An 18,514-nucleotide genomic window follows, 5' to 3' on the forward strand; every position below is an offset into this window, starting at 1 on the left:
AGGTTTAATTCAAAGTGAAACGCCTAGGAAAAGAAGGCCTTTCCTTTTATAAACAATTTATATTATTTGACTATTACCTGATCTGAATCTCTGCTCATTACTCCTAGCAATAGTAGACAACGACTGTTAGGTTCTCTTTCTCACGTGGTTTTTTTTTTTTCCTGTGTGCGCAGAATAAAGTTACATCAGATCGCTACAGAGATATGTTCAGGAGTGCTCCGGCCAAGCAGATCCCACGTGTGAATGCATCCTCGTTAGTACAACTGATTCTCATTCCTCCTGTGACGCCGCTCGGACCGAGAGAGCAGGCGGGATGCTGCTCCTCCAAGTCTGAGCTCCACTGGCTCCCCCACAGCAGCTCACATCAGCTGCCGACTTTTTTTTCCTTTTTTTTTCCTTTTTGGCTGGTTTGCTAGATAGGAGAAGTTGTTTTCAAACCGCTGGTAAGAAAACGTTGTGCCTCACTTCAATACTTGTACTTCAGAGGAGTACAACAGCAGAGGGGGAACAGCCAAAAAACTGGGTTATCTGTTTGGTGGTTTTTTTTTTCCTTTTTCAGCCATCTTCTGATGAAGCCCTGTGCACGTCCTGTGCCAGCAACAAACCCCAGCGCTGGGACCTGGAGGGGAAGAGGAGGGGAGGGAAGGAGAACGGCATGTGCTCAGCCTCAGCCGCACCGTGGCCAGCACCGGCACCGGCCCGTTGTGGCACCCAGGGCTGTTTCCAGCCACAGCACCCGCAGCCACTGACAGGGCTTGTCCCCACCCAGACACACTCTGGACCTGACCCAGAGCACCCGGCTCCCTCCTCCAGCCAGGACAGACGTATGGACGGGGCGTTCGTAGGCACACAGGGAAGCATTCATCCTCAGGTGCCTCTCACCGTTTACTGCCCTTCCTTCGGCGTCTCCTCCTCCTCCCGCAGCTGCTGACTCCGTGCTTGGAAGTCTTCATCTGAAAGGCAGAGGCAGGCGGGAGCTGGCGGGGGCTGCAGCCGCTTCCACGCCGGGATGCTGGCCACCACCCCAGCCCCAGCGGGGAGGCCGGCCGGCCCCTGCCCTGGGGCAGGGATTTCCTCGCCCAGACAGACAACCCCCGGAGACTGGGACACGGGGACCCTCTGCCAGAACACACCTGAGAACACTGGAAGGAGGTTTTGGCCCACAGGGACATTTCTGCCACACGGTCACACCTGAACCAACCCTGGGGGGTGGCCGGGGCTGGCACAAAACCCACCTCTGTGCAAATCTGGCTGATGACAGATTTACCGGGACTGCGCCCCAGCCCCGAGCTACACATCCCGCAGAGCTGCACATCCCAGCTGCAAGCCCCCGAGACTTCCCAAAAGAGATCCCCATCTCCAGTCACCCTGGCAAAGTGCATGCTTGCAGGAAAGCCACGTGGGACCAGGCGCGAGCCCGTTGCACGGGTGGCCATGCCCCAGCACAGTCCCAGCGGGAGCCCACTGCAGCAGGACGATGGCGTGGGGCAGGACGGGGCCGGGCACCGCAGGACCCCAGGTAACCACGCTGAGGACGGCGCTCACGGCACGGCACAGCACAGCACAGCATTTCTTACCGCACGAATGTCCTTCGACGTCGTCGAGAAGATTTGCTGTGGAAGCCGCTGTCCCCAGCCTGTGCGCTCCACTAAGGAAAACCAGTTGTGGGGCCGGGTCGTGGCTGTGGTACCACAATCGCCCTTCCCAGCCCATGGCCCAGCTGTGAGAGGCACCCGGGAGGCTCTGGCCAGACCACAGCCTTGGGGAGTCGCTGGGAGCATCCAAGTGAGGCTACTCCGACAGCCCACACCCCCCTAGCTCCCCAGCCCCTTTTAGGATACACTTGGTGCTTCAACAAGTGTTTTCTTTTTGATTTCCTCATCTTCGTCTTCTCAGAGAAGGCTCTGGCGAGTTCAAATAGCTTCTTGCGCGTGGCTGGAAGGAAGCAGCTGAGTGAGGGTCTTGCCCCAAAACCCTTCCCAAAGCTGCCATGGGTGACGGGGAGGCGATGGCCAGGGCCAGTGGTGCGAGAGCCACCCGTGCCCCGATGCCCCACAGCAATACCCCCGGTTTGCCTGGAAACACTGGAGCCACACGAGGCTGCCGGGCTCAGAGAGCCAGGTCCTGTGACCCAGAGGGACACGCTGGTCCCTGGGGGGGGGTGCTGACATTTTTACCCTCTTGCTGGGATTTTCGTGACCTTCCCTAGCCATGACTGACCCACATCTCCCCAGTGCCTCAGCTGGCTGCAGCCTGACTCAGGCTGCCCAAAGACCTCAGTCTATTTTGTGACAGGAGAAGCGGGCTGTGACTTGTTAAGGAGGAAAGGATTGGAAAAGGGAGAGTTACAGCAAACCCTCTGCTTGCTTTTCTAGGATTCACACAACTCCCGCTCAGAAATTCCTCTATTCCCCAACACCACCTGCATCCTCGACCCACGCCACAACCCACACATGCACCAGGGACAGACAGACAGTGCAGAGCACTCTGCCTGACTCGCGGGGTAATGGGGACGCGTGTGCCCAGCTGCCAAGAGGAGTGACAAGAAAGCCCACGCACACGTGCAGGCAGACATGCGTGTGCCGGCTGGTGTGCACACGCAGGCACACGCATGCCGAGCGGACACGCTGCATGAGCGGGGAGCACGGCAGCGCTTGGGCGAGCGCCAGGCAATGCTGCTGGCTCTTCCCCTGCCCGCCCCGCTCCCACTTCCCCTCCAGCCCTCGCAGGCGTCCCGCTGCCAACACGGAGCCTGCAAACCAACTCACATTTTCCCATGTGTTTCAATTTGTCTCTGAATAAGGCATCGTCAGACACGGCACCGCCGGCCTCGCTGGTTACAGAGGGGGCTACGTCACCTGGAAGGCAAACATCTGGTCACTGGGAGTGCGTGCACGGCGAGGGGAGGCTGGAGACAAATCATTTCCATGACCCAATTCCAGCGCTAGCGAAGCGCAGCCCTGCCACGGAGCAGAGCTGAGCAAGAGCAGGCAGGACGAGAGCAGCGGCGCGCCGGGGCTGGCTCTGGACAAGGACCCTCTGCAGATATAACCCCCGAGACCATGGGTGCAGAGACGTCGGCTTGCAGCACACCCTCAGTCCCACAGAGCCGCCTGCGAGCAGACGTGGGGCGAGCGGCAGTTCAGTCCCACCACCAGCACCGCGGCGGAGCCGGGGGCCTCCTGTGCTGCTCCAGGGACAGTAGCCCCAAATTACCCTGGGGCACTAATTGCACTCTGGGTATTAGATCGTGCCCATACTCGGCACCCGGGACGGCAGGGCCACCGGATCAGGAGCAGAAGTTCAGGCACCCCAGTGACTCGGTCAGGTGGACCCCAACAGCCATGTTCTTGTGCCCCCTCCCCTCGGCCCATGCCCTTTCCCCAGGTCTGGGTGCCCTCGAAGCGCCGCGCGTCCAGCCGGAGCTCTGCCGCACCGCCCAGCCACTGCGTCTCGCTCGCCCCGCACGGGGACACAGACAGACACCAGCTCTAATTCTGAACCCGGGCAGCTGCTCCACTTGCCGAGGTTAATCAGGATTACCCGGGAACAGTAATTATGCCTCCCAGGCACAACCCTCTGCTCCCGCCAAGACAAGGGAGGGCTTTGTCTCCCCTGGGAACTGGATCCCAGCTCCCACCCGCAGGGATGGATGGAGGCAGGACGCAGGAGCACCTCCACGTGGGGAGGGCAGGGAGGGCAGCAGCACCCATCCCCATCACCCACCGGCTCCCCTCCAGCGCTGGGGGAGCAGCAGGGAGGGATCAGCCAGTTTCCTCCCCTGGCAGCCACCTCGGAGGCAGCCAGCAGGGGCCAAGGGCTGGGAACACAGGAGCTGCTGATGCTCATGTGCATCTTGAAAGTTACCTGATATTACGGAGGAAAAACCAAAGTCATTGCTGACAGAAACACTGGTCGACTTGGATTTTTTTGACTCATATTTCAATCGATCTGAAAAACAAAAAGCGCAGCACCCAGCTTGATCAGACCCCCAAGGCAGCACACACAGCTCTGCTCCCCTCTCCCCTCCCGGTCCTTGCGGCTGCGGAGGGACAGGCTGATGGCAAGGAAGGGAGCTTGGGCTTCACTTCAGCACAGCGACCACAAGCACTTCGGTGGGAGCCCACAATAGCAGGCGGGAGCACTCCTCTCACCGCAGCAGAGGAACCGCCCGCCTGCCCGCCGCAAGCACGCAGCGAGCACACCGGTGGTTTTCCAGCCACGGCGGCCGGGGGAGAGCCCTGCAGTGAAGGTGCTGCCAGGACCCTGCAAATCACCAGCGAGACCTCTGAGGGAGACGGCCCCTCGGCCGGGGGGCTCGGAGCCAGCAGCAGTGCAAGGGAGGGGAAAGGCAGCCCTTTGGTTAGCGGCAGCAAAACCACCGACACCCCTGAGCCCTCCCCACAGCGCCGGGCGAGCAGGCGGCTGCCAGCTCACGGGGAAGGAGCGTGGTGACAGGGAAGGAGCAATCATGGCAAAACTGTTCTCCAGTTCGGGCCCTGCCAGCACCTGTGGAGGGGACACAGCCAGGGAGGGTGTGCTGGCTGGGCTGGGCTCGGGGGGTATTTCTGAGGCTCTCTGCTATGGATTCTTCCGGGCTTTGCCACAGATACTGCAGAGAGGTGGGCAGGGGGAGGAGAGCCTCGTGGCAGGCGGCTGAGCACCAGCAGCAGGAGCCCAGGGAGCAGCCCACCGCTCGATGTCAGCAGCCACCAGCCTGACCGCATCCTGCGCTGGCTCTGCTTTGGCACGAGCCGCAGTGCCACGGGCAGGGCAATGCTCCTGGCAGCCAGTGTCACGGGGGGGCATGCACCCGAAAAGCGGAGGCAGAGGTTTCTGAGGGCGCTTCTCACCTCTCTCCAGGGCAAGGAGGAAATCGCGGTTCCTCTGGAGCTCCTTCATGAACTCCTCGTTCTGCAGGAAGAGCGCGATGCGCTCGTCCTCCAGGTACTGCTTCCACCGCCGCTCCTGCTCCAGGGAGCCCTGGCCCCGTGGGGCAAGCCCCCGTGGCACAGGCTGCTGGCAGCCGTGGGAGCCCTGGGCAGGAGGCAAACACAGCAGAGGTTGGTCAGTGGTCTCGGTGCCTGCGCCGGCGCGTGAAGGAAGCTCCCCGCAGCAGCGCCTCGGGCTGAGCTTGGCCTTTTGCTCCTCTGCTATACCGCTGCACCCCCAGCCCCATGGCCATCGACTGCTGCTCCCCACAGGGGTCCCTCCCTCCTACGCCCAGCACCCAACCGCCCAGGGCACCTGGCGGGGCTGCGCTCAGGACGGTGCTGCTGCAAAGGGGACAAAGGGGGACGAAGGGGGACGGGGCACCGCTGCCTCTGCCCGGTGGGAAGGGGGACGGAGCGGAGGCAGGAGGGACAGACATCCCATGCAGGAACGGGGACCCCTCGGTCCGGGCTCAGCGTGGCACCGTGCCTCCGGAAGAGCTCCTTTGCAGAGCGCAGACTTGGAGAGATTTTTAATTTAAAACCATGGGGTTGAGCCAAGACAGAACCTGGTGTGGAGGCGAGGGAGAAGGGTCTCAGCCAGCCTCGCTGCTCTTATTTACCCCTAGCGAAAAAGCAGAGACTGCAATTTCCCACTGACAATGTCCCTGTGCGAGGCACGTCACGCTCTGCCCCAGCTCCCAGTGTGGTCCCCAGAGCCACGCTGTACAGCCGCAACCTCATCCTCGCCTACAATATTTATCTGATTTGTAGCTGCTCTCAGAGAGCTATAAAAAGAAAAAGCACACAATTACCGGGGAGAGAAAAGGGCAGCTGCTCCTCAACTCCCCTGAGCCCAAATGAATTGGCATGTTCCTGCTCCCAGAAAGGTAATATAGCCCACGAAGCTCAACTGCCAGCGCAATCATTTACGAAAACATGGCAGGCTGCCTTTAGAGCCAAAAAGGGAGAGAGGAGCCGATGCGCGGGGAAGGCAGGGTGCCTGCAGCCCTCCCCAGCCCCTCGCCGTGCCAGGAGGGCTCTGGGCCCGTTTGCAGGCCAGCTCCTGTGTTAGCAAAGGGGCCAAGGGACACCCCAGGGATGCAGCGTGCCCGGAGCTGAGCCGGGTGCCCAGCATAGCCTGTGCTGGGGCTGCTCGTTCCCCACAAGACGCTGCCCACTGCCGGCCCCATGTGGGCAGAAGGGCAGCCGCAACCCCACGCCTTGTGGCTCCAAAATCGCCACAAAGCACGTGGGGACTCAATATTTTCCCAGGGGAAACCCTCTGGTTTGCTCTAGGTTTTCCACCCAAGTTACACTGCGACAGGCCCCGAGCACCCTGGCCATACCACTCTCCCCAAGAGGGTATGCTGGTCCTGCTGTACCTTACCAGGGTAGCAGGTAAGATTTTCAAATAATTTAAAATATTAGGTGCTTATTGCAAGTGACATTTCTGGCACTAACCACTGGGCTAATGGCAACAGAACCATCACAGCCTCGCTGGAAGATTCCCCTTTCACACCTTGCTCATTTCAGTCTCGCCTTGAACACCAAGAAGCCCTCCAAGACTTTCGGGTCCCAGTACCCAAATGCCTTCAGAGGGCTGACCCTGCAAGCTCAAGGGTGGCTGAGGACCAGGTTTGGTGCTCCATGCAGCACCATGGAGCCGAAACACGGGCTGGAAGGGGCAGCGAGCCTCACCTGTGTGCCGGCGGTCTGCTGGGGCAGGATGCGGAGGAAGTCCTCGGGGAGGTTGCCCAGGAGTGGTGGGTTCCAGTTCCTGTAACGCCCGGGCACTGGGGTGCTGCCGGGCCCTGGGACGTCCGTCCTGCGGGGCAAGCACAGACAGCACCTTTGGTGAGGGAGAAACCCCCCGACATCTGCCACAGCAGCGGCACGCAGGGCCCGCACGGCAGCTCCCTGCCTGGCTCCACCGGTGGTCCAGGGAACCAAGAAACCACAGCACGCCTGCCAGACCCATGGCGTTAGCATTGCCTCTGGAGAGCAAGGCTTTCCTAGCCAGCTCGAAATCTTTGGGAGCTGCTTTTCAGACCTTGCCACGCCACTGCGCAGGCTGAATTTCCCACCTGCTCCCCGTTTTGCTCGGACTCCCAGAACACAGCCCTGTGGGAGCCCTAGCACTCACGAAGCTGGTGAACACCTCACCAGATGTCACCGCCAGCCTGCACAGCCGGCAGCGCCTTTGTCCGAGGTGGCTGGCACAGAGGCGGCCAGGACACCGGCGCTTGCTTTCCCGCAAGCCCAAGCCTACAGCTGAGGCGATGCTGCTGGGGGAGAACCCGCACGCCGCAGGGCCAGAGACCCCCGAGACTTGCAACCCAGTGGCAGCAAGTCAAACCGACCCAAGAGCCGCGACGCGCGGGGCCCAGCCGCCCAGCACCTGGTGTTTTCGAGCGGAGGCGAGTGCTCCCCGCCTCCGGTAGATGATTTTTGCCATTCCACGCGCTGCCGAAGCGGCCTTCCAGGCCCTTCAGCTGTTCACTTTTTAGGGCCTCGCGGGGATGTTTTAGCCAGCTGTGAGCTTCGTTCATCTCCCTTGGCTTCGTCTCACCCGGCCCTAACGAACTGATGCCAGACGCCCCAGCTAATGCGCAGCAAGACCCCCGGGCGCTGGCGCAGGGTGCTTTGCTGGCTGCCACGAGCGGAAGGCACGGCGCTGCCGCAGGGCTGGGGGCTCACCTGGGCGGCGGGGTGGGCGGCGCGCCGGGGTAGCGGCTGCCGAACGCCTGGCTCTCGTAGGCGGGAGGGGAATAGACAGGAGGAGGCTCCTCATCCGAGCTGTCCGGCTCCAGGGTCCTCTCCAAGATCTGCAGGGCGAGAGGACGGGGTGAGGGCGAGCCGGGGAAACACTCCCCACCTGCACGTGGCAGCAAAGCGGGGATGGGACAGGCTGAACACTGCTGCAGAGAGGAGGGGGCAGCCCCCGGCACCGGTCCCCCTACCCCGGAGGGGCTTTTGGCAGGATTTGGAGGTGCTGCTCTTGAGGCATGGCATTTCGGGTGGGCAGACGAGCCCGTCCCCGCATGCACGCAGCCCTCAGGGACCCTCTGACAGCAGCAAAAGGGTCTCTGTTGGGTTTTGGGGTGGGAGGGAGGAGAGCGCTTTGGCTTGAGCCTCAAGCAACTGCCCGAGACAAACCAGCCAGATCAGCCAAATCAGGCACTCAAATTTCTGCCGGCCCGCAGCAGCCGAGTAGCACCGTGCCCAGGCAGAAAGGAGGCAGGATGAGACTGAGCTGCCCGCTCGCGGTGAGCCAGCCGTGACAGCCAGGAGTCCAGGCAGGGGACCCCCAGCCATAGCCATGTGGCAGGGACCACCGTCGGGGGTTACCTCGGGGGGGATGCTGTCCTCTGAGTCCGAGCTGTCGTCGCAGCCACTGCTGTCCAGGTTCATCTGCAGGAGCTGGTCAATGGTGGCGTCCACAGCGCCGTTGTTGGCCCTCAGGACGCACTCGATGATGTCGTAGTCCATGTTGGGGAACATGGTCTTGAAGTCCTCCATGGCCTGGTTGAACTCCAGCCGGCGGACCTGCCTGGCGGGGCGGCTGTTGTTGAGCTCCTGGGCAGAGGAGCTGCCGCGCGAGCTGCCGTTGCTGCTGCTCCGACGGAAGAGGCTCGTCATGGCGGGCCAGCTGGCACGGGGGCACGGCGGCTGCGGTCCCGGCTGCGGCGAGGCAGGCGCCCGCCGCCGCTCGTCACGGGGCGCTGGCAGCCGGCGGGGAGCATGGGCGGGCGGCGGGGGTCCTGTTCCCCGCGGCCGGCGGCACCGCGCGTCAGCCCCCGGCGCGCTGCAGCATCCTCCCACCTGCGGAGGGGAGAGAGGAGAAAGTCACCCACGGGACAGAGCACCCAGAGGTACCATGAGACCCCATCTCAACGGGGGAAACTTGATTCAGTTCGACCCATCCAACCGCGTCCTCATGGGACCATCCCGACTCCGCAGCGTGGCCGGCACGCCAGAGCTCAGATGCGCCGTGCCAAGCGCTGTACAAACAAAATGCAAGGTAAGAAAAATGGCATTGCTTCCACCGCCAAGGGCTCCCCAAGTTTTAACATTTCCAGGTTTGACGTGTATTTATAAACACAGCAAAATCTCTCTCTTTAAAATACAAAATAAGAGTCAGCTCAGAGAGTTTCAGAGGAGGGGGCTAAAATACTCCGCAGCACGGCAAATCGACCCTTGGGAAAAGCCACCAAATCCAAGATTAACATTCACTTTAAAACCATAAACAGATTATACAGCTACTGCTTCTCATTTGGAAATGCCGGGCCAAATTCAGTTCTGGATTAACTCCACTGTTGAAACAGAATTACTTCAGGAACACTTTTGATCCATAATATCATTTTCAAAGGCTTTTTCCTAAGCAGGAGGCAGAGAGTTCAAGATAACTGTCCCTAAAATGGTATTTAATGCAGAAGAACGTGCCAAGCACATTTCTTAGCGAAACGGTATAATCAGATTCAAAGCCACTAAGCGGAGCAGACTCTGAAGGTCACCCGGGCTCTTCCTTGCCTGAAGCGGGGCCATGTGTGAGGGCCAACGTCCCCAGCGCTTGCCCGGCCTCGGCCGCCTCCCCGGCTCCCAGCCCCGACCTGCTCCAAGGGGCTTCCAGAGGCTGCTGAGAGCAAAACACACTTGCAAAACCTGGGAAACTTGGCACAAACTCCAGGAGAAGGTTTACTTTGGCAATGCTGGTTAACCCCTGTTTCCATCCCCAGGGAGAGCTCCGTACCCAGAGGAATTGCTGACACCTCCCGAGGGCAGCTGGAGACCCCAGGCACACACCGCAGGGATCCCACCCCACCGGGATTCCCGGGACCTGCGGGAAAGCAGCAGGAGGTTCACTGCCGGGCTCGAGGGGCCGTTTCCAAACAGCGCCGGGAACCCCCAGCTCGCTCCCCGCTCGCTAACGAAGTGCATTTAACAGATCACTCAGCCGAGAACCGTCTCCGGCCCCGCGGTTGCTCTCTGCCCCCGGATCTGCTCCCGCTTGCCAGGGGCCAGGCACGGAGCAGCGTTGTGTGAGCGGAGCAGAAACAATTCCGACAGCCCTGCCCGGCTCTATTCACTCAGGGCAAATAAATCTGCTGGAGTCAATTAATAAAAAACTGCTTCTCGGTTTCTCCTCTGCTATCGTGACTCATTCACAGCAAAAAGCCGGCATTGTTCGCATCTCTGGTATTATGCTTCAATTGCAATAGCGCATGGCTGGTTTAGGCACATATCAAATTGAGTTATAACACACTCACAGGGTACACACACTCCTTAAAAATTTGACTACTCCAAGATGATGGGGAAAAAGCCTGGACATCAAGGGCAAAACAGGTTACATCAGGTCCAACTGCAAACACACACGCTACCAAACATGAAGATGAGAGCTTCTGCAGAGAACCATTAGCTCAGCGATGCCACGCTAGCCCATAAACCTCAAATAGTAAAATCAGTCCCCGAACTCAGGAAACGGGCTTGGAAATTCCCAGATGTATATAAAAATCCTAATGTCTATAAAGTAATGAGGAGCCTGTGGTTGGGGATCTTTGCCTCCCAGCGTTTGACCTTTGAGTATATATTTAAGGTCTTCTCTGTAACCGCGAAGGCTGGGAAATCCCATTTACCGGCGCCAAAGCCCCCAGCCCGCCGCGCACCAGGCGCTGGCAATCCCCCTGCGATCCCTCTGCCGTGCCGGGGAGGGACCGGCTCCTCCCGGTGCAAACGCCTCTGTGCTGGGGAAGGCGTTAGTCAACGCGACACGACAGTCTGGGACAACCCGCTGAAATGGCAGCCCACGCCGGACAGCGTGACTGCGCGCCGCAGCGCGCCGAGCAGCTGAAAGCTTCCGGTCAGAAGATGAACTAAATTAGGGATGGGGACAAGATATTTATGTGCCAAGAAGGCTCTGCTGCATATCTGGCTTCAAACAACCCCGAGGGATGGTGCTGCTGGGACCCTCCCAGCCCCTGAGAGCCTCCCAGTCCCCAGCACAGGCCAGGGACGCTCCGCCTGCTCCACGGGCAGAGCTGGCAGCGGTGAAACGCTGCAAATACAGGCTTTTAAACCGAGTTTTTAAAAGTTCCTGCTGCTCATCCAGAGAAATGCAAACCACTACACCGGCATGAGTTAAAATCCAGACCGATGCAAGTCACACCACCGGAGCGAGTTAATTTAAAACACAAACTGGTAGTTGCATTTGCAGGATCCTCCCCAGTTCCTGCTCGACTGCATCAGCGTCTTCAGGTGAGCAGTGGGGAGGGCAGCAGGACCCCCAGCCGCCGGTGCAGGGAAGGGGCTCGGCAGGTTTCTGATCCTCATTTCTGTGATGTCAGCGAGCGGCTGGGAAGATGCCAGGAAAAGCAAAATCCTTCGGATTTCCCAAAAAGGAAAGAAGAAAGCTGTTGTCCGACTGCCAGCCCGGGTGCGAGCATGGGCACGCTCGGGGCACCGTGGGGTGCGGGCTGGGCTTCTCTTCACCTCGTGCGCCCCATTTGCAGAATTAGGCTGTGATGACTCGTTTAGCAGTTGCCTGACGATCTTTCTTTCTGCCTTAAAATAGTTCCACACAGAAAAGACCCTGAATGCTGTTATTCATTCATCCAAACCCAGGCACAGGCGTAAATCCTTTGCCCTTCTGCTGCACCCATCACAGGAGGAGCTTAAAGGCTTTGCAAGCTCTGGGTGCCCATGTCCCCGTCCCACGGGTCACAAGGAGCAGCGAGGCGGCAGCAGGGACCCTGGTGGGGCCAGCACTGCCCCCGTGCCCCCCACCAGCCCCGGCAGCACGGGGTAAAACCTCCCGTCCCGGCAGGGTCGGCAGCCACACAGCGCCAGCAGTGCCTGGTCCTGGCTCACCCCAGGGACACGGTGGCAGCTCCCGGCTGAGCCGCCTCCGCACCCAGCCGCCGCGGCTGTCCCGGCGCTGACCTGTGCCACAAAGTGCCAGGTGACACCACAACGCCAGGCTGGGGACCAGGCGCAGAGCCAGCGCCGGCCCTTCCACCGCGCCGCTGTAGCGTCTCACCTGCAGGAAAGGCTGCCATGTTGCTACGTCCACACCAGCTTTTATCCGAGAGGCTCTGCGCTCCGGGATGGGGGTTAGCACAGAAGATGCCCACGCAGGCTGTGCCATCGCCGCCGAGCCAGGATGGCACGGGATGCTCTCCCACCCATGTCCACGGTCACTTTCGCACTGCACGCTGCGCTCAGGCCCCAGCCTGCCCTTGGGTCCAGCTCCTGCGTTAGCTCACCACTTAAAAACCGTAAAATATGACCAAACAAAAGCTGACCTTCCCGGAGGAGGCTCACCCCTGCAGGCCCACGGATGCACCCTGCCTTTTCTCGCAGCCAGGCCACTAACGACTTGCACAATTCAGATCCGCTCTCGCCGGAGCCGAGAACAAGACCTTGGCAGCCACGGAGAAACCCTTAATAACGCTCCTCGGGGAGCAGATAAAGCGCGCGCAGCCTGGGGGAGCACGTCCTCCTGTGCCGGCCGGCAGCCCGCCTCTGCAGAGCTGCTTTCCAGCCAGCCCTGGGAGCGGGGCACTCGATACCTCACAGAAATGGGCTTTTCACATTGAGGGACGGGGCCGCGGGCGCTTCGGGTCAGCTCCAGCCGCGAACAAGCACAGTGCAAGGCGCGGAGGAGGCTGCCTGCGGCTCGGCCGTCAGCCATCCGGGAATGGCGCAGATGAGCAGCTGGATAATCCCAGGGGTTGGTTGAACCGGTAATGTCACGCTGGAAACAACAGTTGCTCAGCTCTGCGAGGAATGCAGCCCGAACGGAGGAGCAAGCAGCTGTAAAAGCAGTGGGACTGATCGCTCGCAGCCCTCGCAGCTCAGGGAAGAGCCTTGGCACCGAGTGCAAACTTGAATATTCCCTTCCCCAGTTGTCTGCTGCAGCTCAGACAACAGATGGGATTGCTCAAACACCGCCAAACCAGCCCGGCCCCCTTCCCCCCGCTATTGCCACGCTGCGTTTGCAGATCATCAAACACGCTGGAGCCGTGACCCGCCGTTTGCAGCCGGGATGGGGGTGGCACCGTCGAGCGCTCGTTCCCCCCGGCCATCGCGCGGCGGCAGCGGCGGCCGCAAGCCCAGGCCTGTACGGACTCAGCTGGGCGATGCGGAGCAGAAGTGCAGAAGGCATTTCCATGCACGGGATTATCTAGAGACAAGGGCTGCCGGCACCCAGCCTCTGGAGGGGAAACTCTCAGAGGAAGCTTCGCAACTCGGGACATTCAACCAGAAATAGCGGCTTCAGCCAGAGCAGATTTGCCGAGCTCTGCCTGCAGCCCGGCCCCTGCAAAGGGATTGCTCTACGCAGGAACAAGAAGCCTGGGAACGCAACCGCTCGGCGGTCGCAGGTGTGACTATAATAGGATTGAAATTGGGATGAAGAGTAAATGATCGGGAACGAAAATTACAGTAGTGTCTACCAGCAAACTGAAGCACAGAGTGCACACCAAGGATGTGCAGGATGGGGTCTTATCAGCCTCCCAAATCCCCTCCATCACCTTCCTGTCCGCCTCAGGGGATGCGTGCGCACACCTCCTGGTCTGCAGCCTGGGAAAATTGCTTGCAAGCAAATCCTTTTTCACAGAAACAAAAAAGCACCTGAGGATCCCCTTTAATACTTGTTCTACCACATATTAAAATGGCTGGGTTTAAGCCCTTTTCAAAAAAAGTCAAAAGCAATCAGGAGGAGAGAAGAAGTAAGCCCTGATTGAGAACCTGCGCAGCACGTACCTCTCTGCAAAAGGAAATTCCCTTCCCGGCTCTGAGAGCAGCATCCAAGACCAGAGGAGCAGCCGAGAGGGGACCAGGGAGAGCGGTGGAGCCATTCCGGTCCCGACGCCCGGCACTGTCAGCGTTACTGCTCAGGCGCTCTCACCTGGCAGCTTTACGGGGGAGCCCGCGGCCAGACCTGCGCTCTGAAACGCACAATAACCACGTTTAAGAGAAAAAGCAGCGGCTGCTTCTGCCTGGGGCACCCATTGCTCGCCCAGCCGCGGCCGGCCACGCCATCCTCCCAGACAGATACACGAGGGCCCTTTGTGAGCCGACCAGACGTCAGCCCTCCACAGCACCCAGCCGGCTCACAAACCAATGTCACCCAGCTAAACCTTGGGGGGCCACACTCCGCCAGGCAGGGCTCCGCTGGGGACCCCTCGCCCTCCCGGAGCAGCACCCAAAGCCCCCACTTTTACTCACTCCTGCCAGTGCTGGGATGCAGCAGGATCCACAGCAGGGCTGCCCAACCCCGGGGGTCCCAGCACTGCCGGCCACGCCGGGAAGCCCCGGGCCCTCGCTGCCAAGTGAGGGTAGAGGCTCCTTCGGCATCACCCCACGCTAATCCCCAGCTTTCACACACATTTGCCATGCCAGAATTACAGCCCCCCCCCCCGCAAACTAAGCCTATATTAATGAGGTAGCACTAGATCTTAATCAAAAAGTCGCCTGCCTTTCGAGGCTGCCTTGCACTGGTTTCATTGAAGGTAATTTGATCTTGGTAGGACGACATTCCTAAAATAGTTGAGGGAATTCAAACATGAAATAAGGTTTCCAGGAAGGGATTGAAAAAAAATAGGTCAAGCAAGTGTGAGCGATTAAAGTAACCCAGCATCCCTTCGTACGGTTTAACTGCATCTCTGTTCAAATCTATCTTGTATCAACGTGCAATAAATTAGATGCAAGAGGTTGCCTAAAGCAGAGAGGCTGATATAAGATTATTGCACGAGGTGGCTGAACATTAGTGACCTCTCCTCCTCCGGCTTTCACCGCCGACATCAAAACGTGTTTGTCCCAGCTGAAAAATCAGCTTAGAGCTGGTTTGAAAGGGCTACGAGGAGCGAGCGCTGCCCGGTGCAAAGGCGCATGCGACAGCAGCGTGGTCTGGGTGCCAGCACTGCCTCCGTCCCGCGGGAAAGCCCTGCGCCCATCACCAAACTCCGTGCCTCAGTCTAGCCATCCATGCCAAGCCTCGCAGGAGGAAGCCCAGGCACCCCCGCGCCCGCATGCGTCCCCCCCGGCGCCGGCTGCAGCCATCATGCAAAGCCCTCATGCCATATGTCACCCAAACTCATCTTTAGCCGCTTATCCCTTCTTCTGCCTTTGTGCTCCCGGCTCGGCACAAAAGCACCGGGAAGCAGCGGGGAGTGAAAGAAAATAAAAATTCCTGCAGAGACAAAGGTGTGCGGCTCTCCCCAGGGCCGGACCCGGGTCAGGGCACGCGGAGGCAATTTTCGGGTTAGATTTGGTCAGCGAGCACCGAACAGGGAATGCGCGAAAGCAAACCCAGGCTGGGGGCAGGCACGGCCCTGCTCCCCGGCTAATTAGCGTGGCTGATTCACAAATGCTAATTTGCCATTTTAGGTCAAGGGTCAAAGAAATTAAAGGACGGGAGAGGAAAAACAGAGAAAGAGCCTGAGCAGAGGCAGCCCCTTCCCCTCCAGCTCTTTGCATAGCAGGAACATACTGGGAATGGACTGGAACGGCCTGGGATTAGACTGGGCTGACCCTGCTCCAGCCCAGTGGTGCAGAGCATCTCTGCAGGACCTGGCCCTGGGCATCCCCCAGAGCCAGGCAGCCCGGCAGGGACAGGCAGGGACAGGCAGCGCAGAGCAAGGCCGAGGTGCCGCCCAGCCACCAGCATCGCCGGCTGCTGCTCTCCTGCCGTCAGGGTTTAAGGGCCATTGCTTAACGTGCAAAGGAAAAAAACCGTATTGATGCGCCCAAGGCTCCGTGGAGCAGCGAGCCCGCACAAGTTTCTATGGAAACAAAATTAGCGGAGTAAAACTCTCACTGCCGGCACGGTGAATTATTTACCAGGACAGGCCCCTGGCCATTAAGGTCTGGTAAAAAGACTTAAAGGTGATCGCTGCACGGGCTGCTGGCAACCCCTTCGCTCAGGGCACTAAACCACGGCCGAGGGGCAGGAAAGCCCCTGGGTTTCCGTGCCATGTGCGTGGTGAACGCGCCAGGGACGCCTGCGCAGGAAGGTCCTGTGCCTCCATCACCACGTCTGCAGCTTCAGAGGACGAGGGCAGCACGGGGAGACTGCGACGCGCAGACAGGAGTACGCTGGCGTGGAAGAGGAGAGCCACAGGCACCCGAAGCCATCGCCTTCCTGTGGTTTTGCTTTTTCACACATCTTGACCACAGTGACGGGCGGGCGGGGCGAGCGCACGGGCTCTGCCGGGCGGCTCATCGGCTGGCTCCTGCCTGCCCTCCGGGAAGGCGAGCGGGTGCAGACGCCTTGGCAGAGCCTCTCCGGGGAAGTCGAGGAGCCCCGGGGCCGTCCTGCAGGTATTTTGGGCACAGAGGTAAAGCAGGACCCCTCACTTCTCCCTCCTCTCCAGCCCCTTGCTATGCGGCACAGCAACGATACACGGCATAAAGCCAGTGAAAAGGCTCCTGCCCCACACACCGGCCACCCCACACGGTCACCCATCCCTTGGCGTCCAGGATGAGCCCGTGCTGCTGCCGTGCCAAAGGCAGGAGCTGGCCGCAGCCCCGCGCAGCCCGCAGCAGCTCTCAGCACCGCGCTTACAAGTTGGGATCGCTGCGAGCCAAGACCAAGGGAAGAAAGGGACTAATTAAGTTGCAAATGGAGGAGCTCTTTTTCTTCTTATGAGTCACTAAGCCATATGGCTGATGCAAGCTATCCCGCGAAAGCGCCGAGCTGACAATTCGGGTGCTGCCGTATCCTCGTTGTCCTGGGACACGGCGTCACACTGTAATTGTGCTGGTCTTTTGTCCTCCCTCGCGCCGGGTGACATTGCTCATCAGAGGAGAACCGGCTTGAAATGCTATACCTCGCCAGGGAGAGATATTTAATTAACGTCAATACATCAGGCCCCTCCTGCAGAAGCATTTCCAGCCATCCTCAAGAACAGGCTGCTCCATCCCCGGCACAACGAGGGAGAGAAAAGCCCTCAAAAGCTGAAGTATTGAGTTTGCTCCATTCCTTCTGCTCCATCACAGCACATCACGGTTTTATACGGAAATTATACGGGATGCCAACCTGGATTTGAAGCCAGGCCAATGCTCAGATAAGCTCTCAGTCTCCTTTCAAGCTCAGCAGCAGAGTTTGCTCCCGTGCCAGCACAGCCCCATTTCTTGGCAGCGAGGGAAACCCAGAGCCCCCTGAGCAGCGGCTCTGCCCGCTGCCCCCTTCGCCCGCCAGCCGCTTGCTGTGCCCGGCCACCAAACTAGGTCACGTTCTCCTTCGAAATCCCATCTTGCTTCTGTTTCGTTATTTTTAAGTTTGCATAATTAACTCACGTACAACCACATCACCGTCCCGTCCCAGTTGCTTTGCACTGGCCTGCCTGTGGCAATTGCCAGACAAGGAGGTTCAAAGCCACAAGGATTTTATAAGCAACAGTTTAGGCTCCAGGAGCCCAGGAATCCTCCCCAAAGGCCATCCCCCATCCCCACCGTGGCCTTACGGCCCCGGCACGTGCTTCCAGGCGACCCGTCTCCATCGGCCGGGGCTCTGGCCACCGTTCCCCCCCGTCCATGCCCAGCCCGGCTCTGCAAAGGTGCGAGGGACAGCACTGGCAGGGTCCTGCCCGCGAGCTGTGCCCAGGCTCCTGGTCCCCCTGTCCCCGCCGTCCCCTCGCAGATGGCACCTGGGGTGAAGGCAGGGCTGTGCCCGACGGAGAAGGGAGCCGGTGCAGCCCGCGGTGCCTCCCTGCGCTCCCTGGAGCTCCCCGGCTGCTGCAAAGTTTGCAGGCATGTGCGTTCGACTGCTGTCAGAACGTGTGGCGGCAAAGAAAAAACCCACCGTTACAACTGACTCCATAACTGAGGCAAATATTAAAATCAGCTTTGAGCCTGAATGCCACTAACCCACCTAGCAGCGTGCCACACTCCGTTTTCTGGAGACCATCTACCTATTTTCCCCCCACTCAAGCTCTGCTTTCCTCGCCAAGGAGAGCAGCAAGGCTCCATCGCCGGCGTGCTTGTGTGCCCAGCTGTGTGCGCCTTCCCCGGGGAAGCAGGCAAGGGCAGGGATTGACAGGATGCCAGGCAGAGGGAAGAAATACCACTACCAGGAGTCAGAGCTCATTTCCCAGCAATAAAGCGGACCGGGGCTGGGGGAAAGCACCACTAAAGGGGATGCACATCCCGCACCGCTTCAGCCGCCGGTAGGAAGGGACCTAGGCGGGAGGGGACAGTTCCTGCAAGGCAGTTAGTTTGGGTTTTAAGACGCTTGTTTGTTTGTTTGTCGCTGGGCAACGGAGAGGATGGAAAAAAATATCAATGTCATATTGTCACCTATGAGTCACTGCTCAGCATGGGCTGAGGTGCCCTGCTCCTCCCGCCACCGAGCGTGGGGTGGCTGGGGAAGAGCTCGAGGCACCCCAAAAGCAGCTCACCCCAGCTCTAGCTGCCTGCCCGACCCTGCCCCGACACCTTCCCAATCACCGCATCTAGGGACACCGGTGGCCCAGGACATCCATGGCCCAGTGACAACTTTCCAGGCCCTGGAAGGCGTTGTAGGAATTTGCATTCGTATTTGCATTTCCTAATTGCGCCTGCAGGTTTCCTGGGGCAGCGGC

The 18,514-nt window shown here is 59.8% G+C and overlaps 1 protein-coding gene across 1 annotated transcript; it reads right to left on the reverse strand.

Annotated features, from left to right (window-relative positions):
- Positions 1–975: 975 nt before the first annotated feature.
- On the reverse strand, positions 976–8,573 carry CUEDC1 (CUE domain containing 1; the record flags this gene model as incomplete). Its single annotated transcript, XM_082008503.1, has 8 exons — positions 976–1,636; positions 1,842–1,935; positions 2,769–2,849; positions 3,868–3,951; positions 4,854–5,037; positions 6,633–6,759; positions 7,632–7,759; positions 8,283–8,573. The coding sequence occupies 8 exons, from the start codon at positions 8,571–8,573 to the stop codon at positions 1,291–1,293; spliced, it is 1,335 nt and encodes a 444-aa protein (XP_081864629.1). The 3' UTR covers positions 976–1,290.
- Positions 8,574–18,514: the final 9,941 nt, after the last annotated feature.

The sequence above is a fragment of the Phaethon aethereus genome (genome assembly GCF_964289735.1).
Source record: "Phaethon aethereus genome assembly, chromosome: 19".
NCBI classification, from domain to species: domain Eukaryota; kingdom Metazoa; phylum Chordata; class Aves; order Phaethontiformes; family Phaethontidae; genus Phaethon; species Phaethon aethereus.